The sequence below is a fragment of the Schistocerca americana genome, chromosome 1, assembly GCF_021461395.2.
Source record: "Schistocerca americana isolate TAMUIC-IGC-003095 chromosome 1, iqSchAmer2.1, whole genome shotgun sequence".
Classification (NCBI taxonomy): Eukaryota; Metazoa; Arthropoda; class Insecta; order Orthoptera; family Acrididae; genus Schistocerca; species Schistocerca americana.
Window position 1 is genome coordinate 675,435,800 of NC_060119.1, and position 14,839 is coordinate 675,450,638.

General features: G+C 36.4%; 1 protein-coding gene across 1 annotated transcript in view; it reads right to left on the reverse strand.

Annotated features, from left to right (window-relative positions):
* The window catches only part of LOC124590493 (myosin-I heavy chain), a 219,827-nt gene continuing 204,988 nt past the window's right edge, over positions 1-14,839 (reverse strand). The window contains exons 32-33 of the mRNA XM_047131657.1: positions 9,611-9,814; positions 1-3,816 (exon numbers count right to left, since the gene is read on the reverse strand). Coding sequence (XP_046987613.1) covers positions 3,652-3,816; positions 9,611-9,814 — 369 coding nt within the window. The 3' untranslated portion in view covers positions 1-3,651. The remainder of the gene's footprint in view (positions 3,817-9,610; positions 9,815-14,839) is intronic.

A 14,839-nucleotide genomic window follows, 5' to 3' on the forward strand; every position in this document is an offset into this window, starting at 1 on the left:
AACCTTGAGTACATGGAAGGAAAGCAGGTGCCAGAGAGGACATATTTTGCTGCAAATTTTCAGTCTAACATTTAAACTACAGCTACATATCAAAATAAAATACCAAGGGGGACTGGGGAAGCAAATGAGATTTGTGTAAAATACAGTTGCTGGGGAAATTGGGTAACTGCCTTACTGGCCTGTGATTTTTACATTCAGTTTCATCCAACAAGCTGTAGGGTAGAAACAGTCAAGAGGCAAGCAGAGTATTTTATTTACGTAATGGACGTGTAATATATGAATTGAATGGATTTTTAAATTTTTTTTTGCAGACTTTGATGATGTCTCGTACAACAGTTGTTGATATCATCAAAGGTTTGGTACGTTCTCTGATGTGCACGTCCACACATCTTCAAAATAAAATTAAAATGGAGATTGAAATTTAACATCCTGTCGATGATGAGCTAATTAGAGATGGATTATAAGCCTGAATTGAGAAAGGAATTGTACCCCAGTCCTCCCAGTACCTTAAACAATGTACAGTTTTATTTGGCAACAAACACAGTATACTTGAAGAAAACCTAATTAAAAAAGTCTGAAATGATTTTTAAAACAGAATAGCAGAATTTCACTGAAAGGAATTTTCACTGTAAAATTTGATAGCTGAACCTAAAAATAATTGTTCTGATAATTACAACTTTGTTCTCAGTTGAAAAAAAGGGTGTATGTTGTAAAAGGAAGAAGAAATAAACTGATAGTGGGGACAAAGGAGTGGGGGGGGGGGGGGGGGGGGGGCAGGGCGGCAGAAGAGCGATACTGTATACTGATTTTGCAATACTATAGGAGCTCCACAATCAAAAATGGAATATGAACAATTGATAGTTAGTTATTCTTTAGCTCTTCAAGCTGATCCACATAATCTGTAATAATTTCACCCTAGAAAATTTTATGAAATGCGCTGGTTAACCCGTAATTAACAAGCGAGTATGCTACCTCAGCCATACTATGTTTGTTACTTCCTCATGCATCTAAATTACAAACCAAATTATATTTACATAAAAATATGAACTACATATTGTTGTAGCAAAAGCACATGACAAATAATTTTGTTTTAAATTTAAGAACAAGGATTAAGGAAGAGGAAGAAAAATGCATCATTGTTGTAGTTACATGAAACAGACTGATATTCTAATAATTGAGTACTTGATCTCCGTTAATTATTCACAAACTAAAAACCAGTCAGATGCCCACAATCTTTATTGTTCCTATTTTATCTGGATTTTCAAGAAGCAAATAAACAGTGAGGAAATTCAACCACAAAATTTGATAAAGACAGGAAGGTGGAGACAGCATTAGACAAGCTGAAGAATTTGTAACAGTGAAAGCAATAATAAATTTAAGGCACAGTTCAAGAACATTTTTCATGGCAATTTAGGCGTGTCTCCATAACTGAACTGGTAAAACTGTTCTCGCAATGAAGAAAATCGTTATTGTAATTTACCATATCAGTGCTTCAAACAGTCCTGTAATTTGTACTGTCAATGTACCTATAGTTTTCCCCCTGTGTAAAAATTGTGAAAGATCAGTTCACAAAATTAATACTGATTTGTGCATAATTTCCAACACACAGTTATAAGGCCAAACTTTCAGATGTGACTTAATTGTCTCACAAGATGTAACCTTAAACTCTATTACAAACACTAAAGATGTACAAGAACTGTATAGGAGCACTGATGAAATACATTACAAGTAGTTAAATAAACTTATCATTTTAAGTCTACATACTGCAGCAATAAAACACAACATTGGTCCATGTTTACTGAAAGACTGGAAGGCAAGTACTAATGATTGTTGATTTCAAATGTGATCCACATCCTTATATAAAACTTGATCAGCTAACCAGTCTCTTTCAATGATCTTCCACAGATTGTGGAAATGAATGAGGATACAGTACACTAATGTCAATAAGTGTCTAACAGAAAATGAAAGTTACAATATCACCACTAGTCCTTTAAAACAAGTTAAACAATATGTCTTGCCTTTGTTTAGTTACTATCAGTACACTGTACTGTACTCAACTAAATATAAAAGAAAAAATGTTGTCATGAATAACACACTTTATAAAATTTTACATCTACTGATAAGAAAGTATTTAAAAATAAATACTTAAGCTAGGGATGCACAATATATTAACTTTTTTCTTACCATGTACAGCATGTAAGGACTAGACTAGCACATTTATGCAGTTATATGCTGATGAAACTTCCCATCTTCCCATGGACACAGTCAATGAATCATACATTATAGGAGTGTTAATCCAATTATATCTGAGCTTGTACCTTCATATTAAAATAATAACACTAATAATACTGTTACATAATTTTAATGTTACTGTACAGTCGTCCCCATTGGGCCACATATTCAGTCTTCACCAAGAACATTATAAAATATTACATTTTCAATAGGAATTAATTGTTTAATGCCTCAGAACAACATAATTATATCCGCTCCTTTAAAATCAAGTTTATGACATTTCAATATATTGAAAAAGAGTCTGAATACATGATAGTGTGATTATTAATTTCATATTGTACACTTCAGAACCATTGGTATTAGCTATACTGTATGTAAATGGTACACACTGAAGTTTTCTCAGGTATGTGAAGATTTAAAATATTCATTCATAAGGACCATCCAGCTATTTACATATTCTGCAACTATACAAATAATTTATAACAGGGTTGTCTAGTACGCACTAAACTCAAATACAACATAAAAACAAAACTTGTTATAAATTCTCATTTGTTAGGACTTTGTACATTTGTCACCTTGTCAGAGCTATATACATTCCTGCAACACTTCACAATATGAATGTTATGTTATTACAAAATATCACTTCCAGATAAAGCTTGGGAGCTATTATCTCAAAGTCCAAAGAACACTTGTCAGCAACAGAACTTCCATGTAATTAAAAGAAATACTGAAATTAACTTAGCACCTATTCTCAGTTTAAGTATTGCGATAGTATGGTGTGTAATACATGGATAGTTTATGGAACACACAAAAATTAATGTCATTAAAGGGACAAAGGTTTAAAGTAATTACACAAGTCTTCTTTTCTCCTTTGCAGTAAGGAATTCAACTGCTGCCAATACTGATAAACAATTCTTGTATTCTATTTGCACTTCATTGTTGCTTGATATATATTATCTTTTCAGTACACATTGTAGAGCTTGAAAACTTTATTTGATTTTAGTAACCAATTTTCATTGTGAAAACAAACTGTGAGAAGACAGTCAGAAGAGTATGATGCACAGTACTTCTGAGTGCACCATCTACTGATCTCACAACAATAAAAAGCCAAATATGAAAACAGTTTGATTTTGTATATGCAGCACATCAAAAGGTAATAAAATTACGTGTCAGTTCACTTACAAAAATAATAAATTACTACAAATTTAAACAACATAAAAACAACAGCTTTGTTGAAAACAGCATTGCAGACTGTTCTTGGAATGCTCAGTAGATGAAAAGAAGAAAAGGAATAAAGCAAACATGGAATAACTCAGCAGAACATCAGTACTGACAGGGCACATTATGGAATTTCTAGCATTTATTTATTTGCAGCCATTATCTGGCTGTGAAGTGCATGTTATACTTCTTGTTGACATACTACGAAACAACAGCATCTATACTGGGGACAGATTTATGTAGAATGCTGACAGGCCGGCTTGAGACTCTTGATTTGCGGTTAACATTTTCACCACGTAGTTGAACCTCCTGTGGAGAATGCAAGACCTCAGTGTACTCCCGTATGAGATTTGCTATTTGGAATGCCTGAAAGCAAAAAAGAAACAATGTATGATAATTGATGAATGAATATTCTCAAGGTTAAAAGACTCAAACTGTTTGAAATATTATGTTTATTGAATTGAATAACTGGATGCGCTGAGGAGAGATACAGATGCAAAGATATGTACAATGTGCAACACAATTTAAGGGCCACTTTTTTGAAACCCCGTAATCGTGTGCAGCGCCACCGTGGATGTGTGAAACGATGTGAAGGTCATCACACCCTGTCTCACCCACATTTCGCCCCTGAAATCATGCAGTTTAATTATGGGTGGCCAAGGATAACATTTCAGACACACCAACACTCAGAAACGATGCAAAAAGGCCTCAAGAGGTGGCATAAAAGGTGTCAATGAAATCACCCCTTCCCTTGGGACATTGATTTCCACACATTTTGCAGTCAAAATGATAGTTCACAATGTGTTGACCAACAGGATGATGATCTTGACAGCGTGCGATTTTCCCTCCCAGTCAATTAATTGCTTTTTTAAGGAAATTGTGGGCTGCAGCCCTACTGAACATGATCCGACCTGCTTGGATTGCAGCATGACCACAATTTTTGCTCTCGTGTGCAGACTGGAACCACTAGGGACTGTTCAAAATCATTTGACAAAATCTGAATGTGATCCGAAACAGCAAAAGGTGTTTATGGTTTCTCAGCACTCCTTTAGCTTGATCAGAGAGACACACAATATTGACATGTGTGCACAAAACAGCAAAGTGTCACTGTAGGACCATCAGTTTGTCAACACTCTCAGTACCAACCACCTATATTTGCTGAGCACTTAGAAATGTACATGTACAGAGTGATGCTCTGCTGCTGCTCTAGCACCTGGGGGCATACAACCCATTCGACATGGCTTAGATTCCGCATGTCCATAAGCAGACGCAAGCGCAACAGCAACCTGAATAGGTGTTGAAGTCTCTGTGAGGTACATTTGTAAAGTGCTCAACAAAGATGTGTGGATGGTTCTGAGAGGGACCATTTGCTGTTTTATTCACACGTGTCAGTGTTGCAGGCCTCTGCTGTTGTACCACAGGTGGGTGTGAAACAGGAGGACTGAAAAAGCACGAACAACCTGTATTGCTTCAGATCACATTCAGAGATTATCAAATGGTTTTGAATGATCACTAGTGGTTCCACCATGTATACCAGAGCAAAGACAGAACCTCAAAGGTGTCAGATCATGTTCAGTGGGGCTGCAGCCCCACAGTGTCCCTAGAGAAGGGTTGAATCATCCAGGGGTTGTTAGCAGAGTTGAATATTGTCAAGAACATTTTGGTGCTGCTCATCGCACTGTGAGCTGTTGTTTTTGATCACAGAATCTGTGGGAATGAATGCCCCAAGGGAGGAGTAGTTTCATTGTCACCCTTTATGCCATCTTCTGAAGTAATTTCATGTTGATTCTGAGTGATGGTTTGTTTGAAAGATTTTCCTTAGCATAATAAAACCACTTGATTTCAGCACTGTACGTTGCAGTTCTGAGGTCCATCGCAGAGACTTCAGAAGAAGGGGTGAAATGTATGATGGGGTTAATGATCTTCCCATCATATGACATGTCCACAGTGGCACTGAGCAGAACTGAGGAGCTAATATGACATCATTAGCTGACCTTACACCTCACATGAACTCTTTAACTTGGCCTTTTTTTTTTTCACAAGTGTTGACACCTTGCTGTCTGAAGCATCACCAACCAAGTCTCAGAGCACAATGCTTTTGCACCATTACAGAGGAAGGTTGCAGGCACCTTTAAGCCAAGTTTCAAACTTCTACATTGCAATGGGAGACAATTGTAGGGTTAAAAAAAAAGAGAGCCTTTAATTGTATTGCACAGTGTAGTATGCAGGTGATGAAACAAAATAATTTTTTTTCTGTCACTCACAAAAACAGAAATTTATAGCTATGGTGCAGTATACAGTGTGTCCCACACAAAATTGGTATGCCTCACCTTCCGGTTAATCATCCCTAGTTGAATTGCTTGTGAAGTGGCAATACAGTCTTAAAAGTTGGATACACTGCACTTTATTGTAAAGTTTAGCGCAATTGTTGAATTGTACAGAAATGGGGCAGTTTGCATTAGAACAGTGTACTGATATTGTGGAGTGTTACATAAAGACAGGCTCTAGTCAAGGAATGTAAAGAAGTCTTTCAAGCGAAGTGTGCTGGTGGTAATCTCCCCTCAATCAGCACTATTCAAGATCAGTACAAGAAATAGAGGGCTGTAGGATCCATTCAGAATCTGCAGAGGAATACACAACTGACAGTGAGAACCACTGAAACTCTAGATAGAATTCACATGGACATTATATGATATGTACCTGCAAGTTGGTAAAGAGGTTATCACAGCAGGTTGGCGTAGGCGTACCTCGTACACTGTGCCATTGTGTACTAAAAGATATAAAATTAAAAGCCTATCATGCGAGAGTGGTGCAAGAATTGAAATGTGGGGATCAAGAAACAAGAGTTAATTATTGTAACTGGTTATTAACAGCAATTGTTAATGGTTACTTGGACCCCTTCCTTTACTTCATCTCAGGTGAGGTCTAGTGGTGTCATTTGTCTGGTTACATAAACTCTCAGATTTGCAAATACTGGTCGCAGGACAACCCACATATTCTGAATGAAGAATCTCTCTGTTCAGAGAAGATAGATGTTTGGTGTGTATTGTCCGGCATGCACATTATTCACCCCACATTTTTCAATTACACCTTAAACAGTGCCAGATATCTAGAGATCTTTGACTCTTTCTGTGCACAATTAAGAGATGCAGGAAAGCTGTACGCAATCTTCCAACAAGGTGGAGCAATCGTTCACACATCCAAGCTAAGTATGGCCCACATCACCAATGTGTTCCCTGAAGGCAGACTTGTCAGTAGAGGCCTCTGGCTCCCAAAGTCCCCAGACTTAACATCATGTAATTTTTATTTATGGAGCACACTAAAAAGCAAAGTGTATGCTGACAATCATCACACAACAGACGATCTTAAACAGAACACTACTACAGAAATTAAGAACATTGCACCTGCAGAATCACAGTGTGTTGCTGGTAATATCATCACATGAAGTCAGCAATGTTTAGATGTCCATTGCTACCATTTCCACCATCTCCTATAAATTGGTAACTACATGTTTTTAATGGTCCTATTATCTATTCTTTTTTATAAATGTGCATGTGGTGCATTTACTATCTGTTCTTTATGTTCTGGTTCTAGTTTCGCATTAATTAATTAATTAAAAATAGGTTAGGGAAACATTTGATGCACCTTTGAATGATGCTCAAAATCACATACAGAAAACTGAAAATGCTCACTCTCTTTCTGATACCTGAAGGATTCTCTATTGAAAATTTCTGAGACTGAAAAATTTTTGGAATTTTTTTTACACCTTCGGCCAAATATGATAACAATATGCCACCAAGGCCACACAACATCACATTGCACAGTCTACCTAACCCACCAGACAAATATTACCTACCACTCTTTAAAATTCTAGGACTCTTAAGACAAAAATGGAACTTCTAAATTTTCAATTGACACCTCAGCTGCTGTACATGATTTTCAGCATCATTCAAAGGCATATCAAATGAACCTCCAATCTACTTCATTTCTTACTTTAAGCCAAATCTTTTACTAAACACTCATCCACTTTTCCATTGTTTTTAATTTCAAAATTTTGTTAGAAAGCAAGATTTTTTAGATACATCATTTGCTTTCCTAGTGTCTTCTGCTTTAGAACGTCCTGAATTTAGTTCTTGATTTGATGGAAGTATTTTTGACAGTTAAATATCCCACCTTTCCAAATTTTTATGTACAGAGTTGCTAGGCCTTGAAGAGAGGAATTTTTTACACTTCATTTACATAGCTAACAGTAGCTGTTTGTGAAATATGTCAATTTTCCCTCAAATCACCAATATGTTTTTCTTATTTACCCTGATTAATTTCAAGAAATTTAATATGTTTTTGCAAAACCAGGCCTCACATTGGTCAGTTCAATACCCCATTTGTCAATTTTCCACTTTTTTTTTGGCTATGAAAATCTGGAAAAGAACTCTTTGTGTAATTTACGAGGAGTCTTGTTTTTGCTCTGCTCAAATATTTGATAAAAAGCTCCAGTCTGTTTACTACGTAAACAATTTTGGTTAGTGAACTCTAAGCCTATCACATCACATAGATTGCCAAACTAGCTCATGAGAATGCAGCCAAATAAAATCATCAAATACAGTTGATATTTTGACAGGCACTCATTCTAAAGACATGAAATGCATCATGACCAATAGCTAGATATGATGGTTAAAGTTTTCATACTAGTTTTCTGGTGTATCTACTGGGATAGTATTCACAGGTAACCTATGAGTCTATGGAGATTAAATTAACACCTGAAGCAAAAGAGAGTGTGAATAAGCATCACTCTTTCCTCAGAATATTAGTGTTTACTATGACTGTCATTTTAGTAGAAGCTATCCCCTTTTGGCTAATGTCCTAAGTGACTGCAATATCTCGTTGCATTCACATATGTACTGTTATACTGACTGCAATGGTGGAATCTTGCCAACTGTGGGTTTGATTTACCCAACACAAGTCAGTCATGCTGCAGTTCTTGTTTGGAGAATGACTGGGGAGTTGCTTGTCAAAATATTAGCTGTATTTTATAATATTCACCAACAGCATTGCTGTGAGCTATTGCATTGATTTTGTACATTTTTTGTAATTATATTTTCACTCAAAGGTTGCTTAATATAGTCACTACTTTTGTTGTACTCCACTGTAAGAGATGAGAGCCCACATTCACCAGCTGGAAATATCTGATGCACTGAGGAACATAAGAGCCCAAAACACAGGGACAATGTTTTGAGAAAAAATAGATGTTTGCAGAAAACAGGTCTGTATTGTTTTTCAACCAAGTCTCAACATCCTATATTTCCTATGAAAAAAATAATGTGCCCACTTTATGTTTATTTAGGACCATATTCATTATTTATGTTAATTCACAAAAATTTGTATATAGGCTAATGACAATGGTGTCTTTTGACAGTTGTAAACTCTATAATTAATGCAAAACTAGAACCAGAACATAAAAAACAGATAGTAAATGCGCCACATGCACATTTATGGCCTATTTAAAGACTTCATGGTCTTCAACATTATCATTTTAGTTATGCACATTCTGTGGCTTGAGGTTCAGATAAAACTGCTTATAAACATATAAAACTGCTGATAAACATCCGATTATGAACTATTACTACTACATACATGATGTAGACATTAAATTATGTTGTCAAGCCTTGATAACAATTGAGCAGCATAGACCACCAAAATTATGTTTTGTGCTTTGGGCCCATATGGAAATGAATATCTGAGAAATTGGTGAGACAGCTTTTAATGAATGTTCATATGTGCACTATAGGGCTGCAGATATAGATCCTATAGGCACAAGCTAAGTTGATACTCAGCACAGTGGTTGTGAGAGTGACTGTAAAGGCATTCTCATTTATAAATGCTCCCATCAGTCACTGTGCCGAGTGTGAACTTAGTCGGCACATATTTTAAAGCTTGTTCACAGTAAGATCAACAAATGTCAGAAGCATGCATACAAGCTGCAATCTAAAAATTGATGACAGTGCATTTGGAACTTTATGGTTTTCAGCACCTCATATGTTCTCGGTTTCTTTTTGAATCCTTCATACAGACTGCAGAGAGAATAAAATATTTCATGTTTCCTTGTTTCCTTTGAATCCTTAATATAGGTTGTAGAGAGAATAAAAATTTCATTGTAACTAACCTGAGATGTAGTGAGGATGATCTTGCTTTGTTTCTTCTCACTTCCTGTGATTATCATAAGGCAATTGAGAGCTGGGCTGTAACTAAGTATGCTGTCATATTCGTATGTGCAGAGAGCATTGCGAGACCGGTGCTCCAAAAGATGTAATCCTACTTGATCAACAGCAAGCCATAGTACACGGGGCCAGTTAGAAGTGAAAGATTGCTGAAATACACAAAGAAAACACAAATTTGCAGTATTAATGTTTGAAAAAACAAAATAAGTATGCTGTTTATCAAGTAAGGTGGTTATAAATTCTAGAATATTTGGATCTCTTTTTAGTAATTTTGTTGCCAATTTTTTTTTCATCTGGATAGCAGTTCACTGCCCATGTACACAAATCTTAGGCCTTCCTGGTCATTTGGTTGGTGATTAGTTCTGCAGGCATGACATTCTTGGCCACTACATTTACTTCGATTGTGTGAACAGAACATTTTATTAAATTTAAATACAGATTATTCAGATTCTATAAATATTTCACATCTTTGTGCACACTAAGATCAGTTAGGATGAGTATAATACAAGGTCACATATCAACTGTTAAAGAATGAAGAGCAGTAACTCTGAATATTCCCTGGACTAAAAAAATTTAAAAAATGAAAACCTTCCGCATGGAGGAAAACATTACATTAAGAAATTAGCAAGTGGGATGAGGCAGTTGAAAATAAGTTCAGAAAGACAATAGAATAATGGCTGAAAGAAAGAGCTTTCTCCACAGTTGATGGGATCTATTAAGTGGAAAAAAATAAAAATAAAAAAATAAATAAGTAAAAAATAAAAATAAAACACCACCACAGCAGCTTCTGCACTTATTATGTTGGACAGTATGTGTATAGCAAATATTAAGAGTATAACAAACATTTGTACCAGTTGTTTAAATATTTTTCTTTCCTAATGACTGGATATGCACTACTCTGCTCAAGGTTAGATTCCAGAGCAATTTACATAGGATTGCAAATCTGTAGTAATCATAAATGAAGAAACAATGCAATATGATTTAAATTCATCATGGCAGATGGAAGGCAGCCTTCCAAGGCTGAAGGAAGGGAGAAAAAATGAAAATACAACTGGATTAATACAAAAAGAGATGGAAATGAAAGACAATGCATTTACATTGAATCAGCCATGTGAATGCAATGTAAGAGAAAGCCAAGTTTTGAGAGAAATGAAGAAGCTTGAGCAGCAAATGCTCATTGGTTTTTCCAACTATCAAGTGATGTGAAAAATTTAAAAGGACATTTTCATGACACTGTAATTATAATTCAATATTTAGGAAGGTATAGAAACCAAAAGAAATGAGGACAAAAGTGCTTTTAAAACACTGTAATTGCAGAGAACCACAGCTTCTAGGGGCTAAGCATATATGCTAGAGTTTAACTCTCAGTGTTAAGGCCACTAGAAATAGAATGCCATCTCAGTTGGATGGGGATGATGAAGGAAATCTGCATGGCCTTTAGAAGAAATCATACAGGCAAACCACTGATGATCTATATTGAAATGGCTACGGGAATTTCAATACTGTGCTCCATGACACAAGTCCAGTGTCTTAGTCATTATATCCTATCTTGCTTGGCAAGAAGGAGCCAAAAGGAAAATGTGATATAAATGGAAGGTCTTCCTGGAAGCAACTAGCATGATTGTGCCAGCTCATATTACCATTACGTCAACAAAAGTTTGAAGAATCAGAAATGAACATAGCATTGACCTCGGTATTTAACCTTTTGGCTGCTGCAGCTAGATGCCGAGTGCACTCTTGAGGTTACCTAAGCCGTTTACCTGCACTAATAGCCACCTCCGTGGACTGCTGTCTTTGCCTGAGCTCTCTGCTCAGCCAACCTCACCCTGTGCTGAGTATTTTCAGAGCCAGGACGGTCGCGAATGTCTGGCAGTTCGAGTGTGATTACTGGCGTTACAAATATACACAGTGTACCTGGATGCTTATTCAATAACTTTGAATCTGGAGGTGAATTGCTCGACAGGCATAATGTACACTGAAACTGCTTTGCTGCTAACATGTAACTCCCCATCAAGGGCTTTCTTTCATTTGCAATTAGTTCTTGCGAATCATCATAAGATCTCTGTTTACATCTGAGTTTTATTTGACATATTGATACTTAATCATCAGGTTTTAGCATGTAACTTATGATGTAATCTTTGGAGAATCCGTAACAACCATGGCTGATGTTTGTCTGCACTAGCGTAATAATTTCTCTGCAAACAACTTCCAAGGCAAGCCTCTGGATGCAGAGACACACTTTCAAAGCTAATCACTATATTTTGAGCTCATTAACCCAATAACTTATCCTCAGAGACACTTAAAAACCAAAAAGTCAATGATTCTGAATTCTTTTTAAATGAGAAGCAATTTTTATTATACAGTAGAAATAAATTATGATTTTGTTTAAGAATTTGATAAGGGATAAGGAAATACTAAAGATTCTATATTGCCTAATTAAATGTCACCTTTCATTCTCCTAATGACCTTTTGTGCTTCAGAAATGGTCGAGTTCAAGCGCGTGCAACTGACCATTGTCCAATGAAGTTAACCTTCATTTTTATATGTATGTCTCACTAAAACTCAAAAATGGCTTTACCGAATCAGATGGTTTATTTCTTGTGTTTGTAATTGTTAAGGCAAGGTTTGTATGGAAGAAAAGTTTTGAAAAGTTGCCTAGACAATCGAAAAATTTTGGACATACTGAAAGAGATTTTTTTAATATGATTTATTCACGATTGAAACAATCGATATGAGTAATTCTTTTTTTTTGTTTGTTCATTATGGTCTTGGACTTCAAGCATCTAGTCTGTGTTTGTCAGTACAGAGTGGATGTTTCACATGTTTGACAAAAGGTGTTTGTCAGCAAAGTAATTCATCTGGAGAGGCTTTTCAAGCTCAGATAATTCTGTGTTTTTATTTATTTACTTTTATTTTTATTTCTTTCCTCTCTTTTTTTTCCACTATTATATCACCCATCTGTATTTCTCATCCGGGCTTTGGACTGGTATTTTTTTTTTTAATTTTTGTACTTATTTTTAATTTTTAAATAATTTTTTCAGAAGTAAGGGCTTAATATCATCTTCCAGATGTAGCAACTTCGCTAAATGTTCTTTATGTGTATGTTTCAAAACACAGTACAACACACAAGGGTACGTTGCCTGTTTCGCATTCACATTTCATTTCTCGGCACACAATCTGTATCGAGCAGGCTGCACATCTATGTCATAGTCTGTGTTTCTTGGACTGGTCATTTGGAATGATGTTTGGAACATGCCTTCCAGTAAAGTGCAGAGGATTCTCATCATCAGAGTGTCTTCCTTTCCTATCTCTTCTCCATTTTGGTAGCAAATTTTTCCACAAGTTCTCATACCAGGCATAAATGAAAATCTGCTAATTGTATTTTTCTCCCTGTCCCCGATCTGTGAAGAGTGTGAGGATTCAAAACACAAAGGTCCACAACATGAAAAAAAAAAACTTTTTGTACCATTTAACAGATTTATGCACAGGTCCAACTGAGATTAATAACATGTCAGAGCAGTCTACTACACCCATACTTGCATTGTAGTTGACAACGCATTGCGGCTTCATTACTTTCTCGCCAGTCTTCCTGTTTGTCTTTCTCATGTCACGCATTTTTATGGTGTTACAGGTAGTCAACATCAACACTTCTCTCTTGTCACGTCATTTGATGGCAAGTACTAGATCAGTTGACATGAAGTCACCTTTCCTTGTTTCAATTTCTTTTGTAGCTTCGGCAAATTGTGGCTGTTGCTCTGCACAGTACCGCATGCTGGTGTTCTATGGTCGTCAAGCCAGAAGAACAAGACTGGACTTGTATATCAATTGTCAACACACAGGGTATGTCCACATTCACAGTATGGTTTGATTAGTGTTGCCACTATATTGTCAGATTTCGCCAAATTATGGACTTCAATTTCTGTTGTTTGCCTGTGTATACAATGAAATCCAAGATGTATCCAGTTTTACAGCAGTACAACACAAATGTTTTGATTCCAAATATACTTCATTTTGGAGGAATGAATTGTTTAAAAGATAAGCGACCTTAGAGCAATAATAGGTGTTTATCAATACAGAACTTTTTGTATGGATTAAACAGACTGTGGAATGCCATACGAACTGTATCAATTATTTTCCTAATTTCAAACAAACTGTCATCTCCACGATTAGCAGAGTTGTCACTAAAATGTATCATTCTCAAAAGTAACATAAAATGATCACAGGACATAACTTTGCCAAAAATTGGAGTGCTCAGAAGTACATCTCTGAACCAAATTCCCTTATTCTCAACTTTTTAACAGGGGCCACGAGAAGCCAAATACCAGTGAAGTAATACAGTTCTTTTGTTTCAAGCACTATAAATTTCATCAGACTTTCCGATTGAAACAGCATGAAAAAGGATAGAATACTTGAATCAGGTGCTAGTTGGCAACTATGTCTTGAAGGTGAGCCATCAAATGCATGCAGTGCTGGACTGAAATCACACTTTTGCCAATCATATTTGTCACTAAGGCGTGGCCTTTTATGGATTGTTTCATCTTCACTTTCAGACACAGAAGAAGAGCTAGCGTTGTGAGTTCTACTGGTAAAGTACATGGATGGGTATTAATACGAGACTCTTCTGAAGAATCATCATCATCACTACAGTCACTGAAGAGGCCTCGCTCACTGTCACTCGTGGCGAGTATCTCCAGCATCTCTTCATCAGTGCAACCACACTGATGTGCTATTGTTTGTGGAACTCAAAAGTGATAGCACTCTAAAAACTCTGATGAATAGGCAGAAAGCTAAACGACACCAGAGAAGCAGAATGCAGATGATCACATGAACCAGCTAGTATGAATGTTGAACAGCAGCTGATTGGCTATAGATGTCTGCAGGACCACAGGTAGTGGAACCGGCTGATGGTAAACGCCATCATTAGGACTCAGGTACTGGCGAGGCTGCAAGGGTAAAACTGTCCACAGCGCCCACAGGAAATACCACTGCAGCGGTTAATGACATCCGCAGCCCATATGGAAAAGTAAAGTGCAGCAGGATTTCACGACTGCAGTGCTCAAAGAGTTAAATGTCCAATATAGATAGCCCAATTGTATTAACCTGGGCAGAAGAACGATGGTATCTGTTTGCTATGTGCTGTACTCAGGTATCTGTGCAATATGTCAAGGCACATC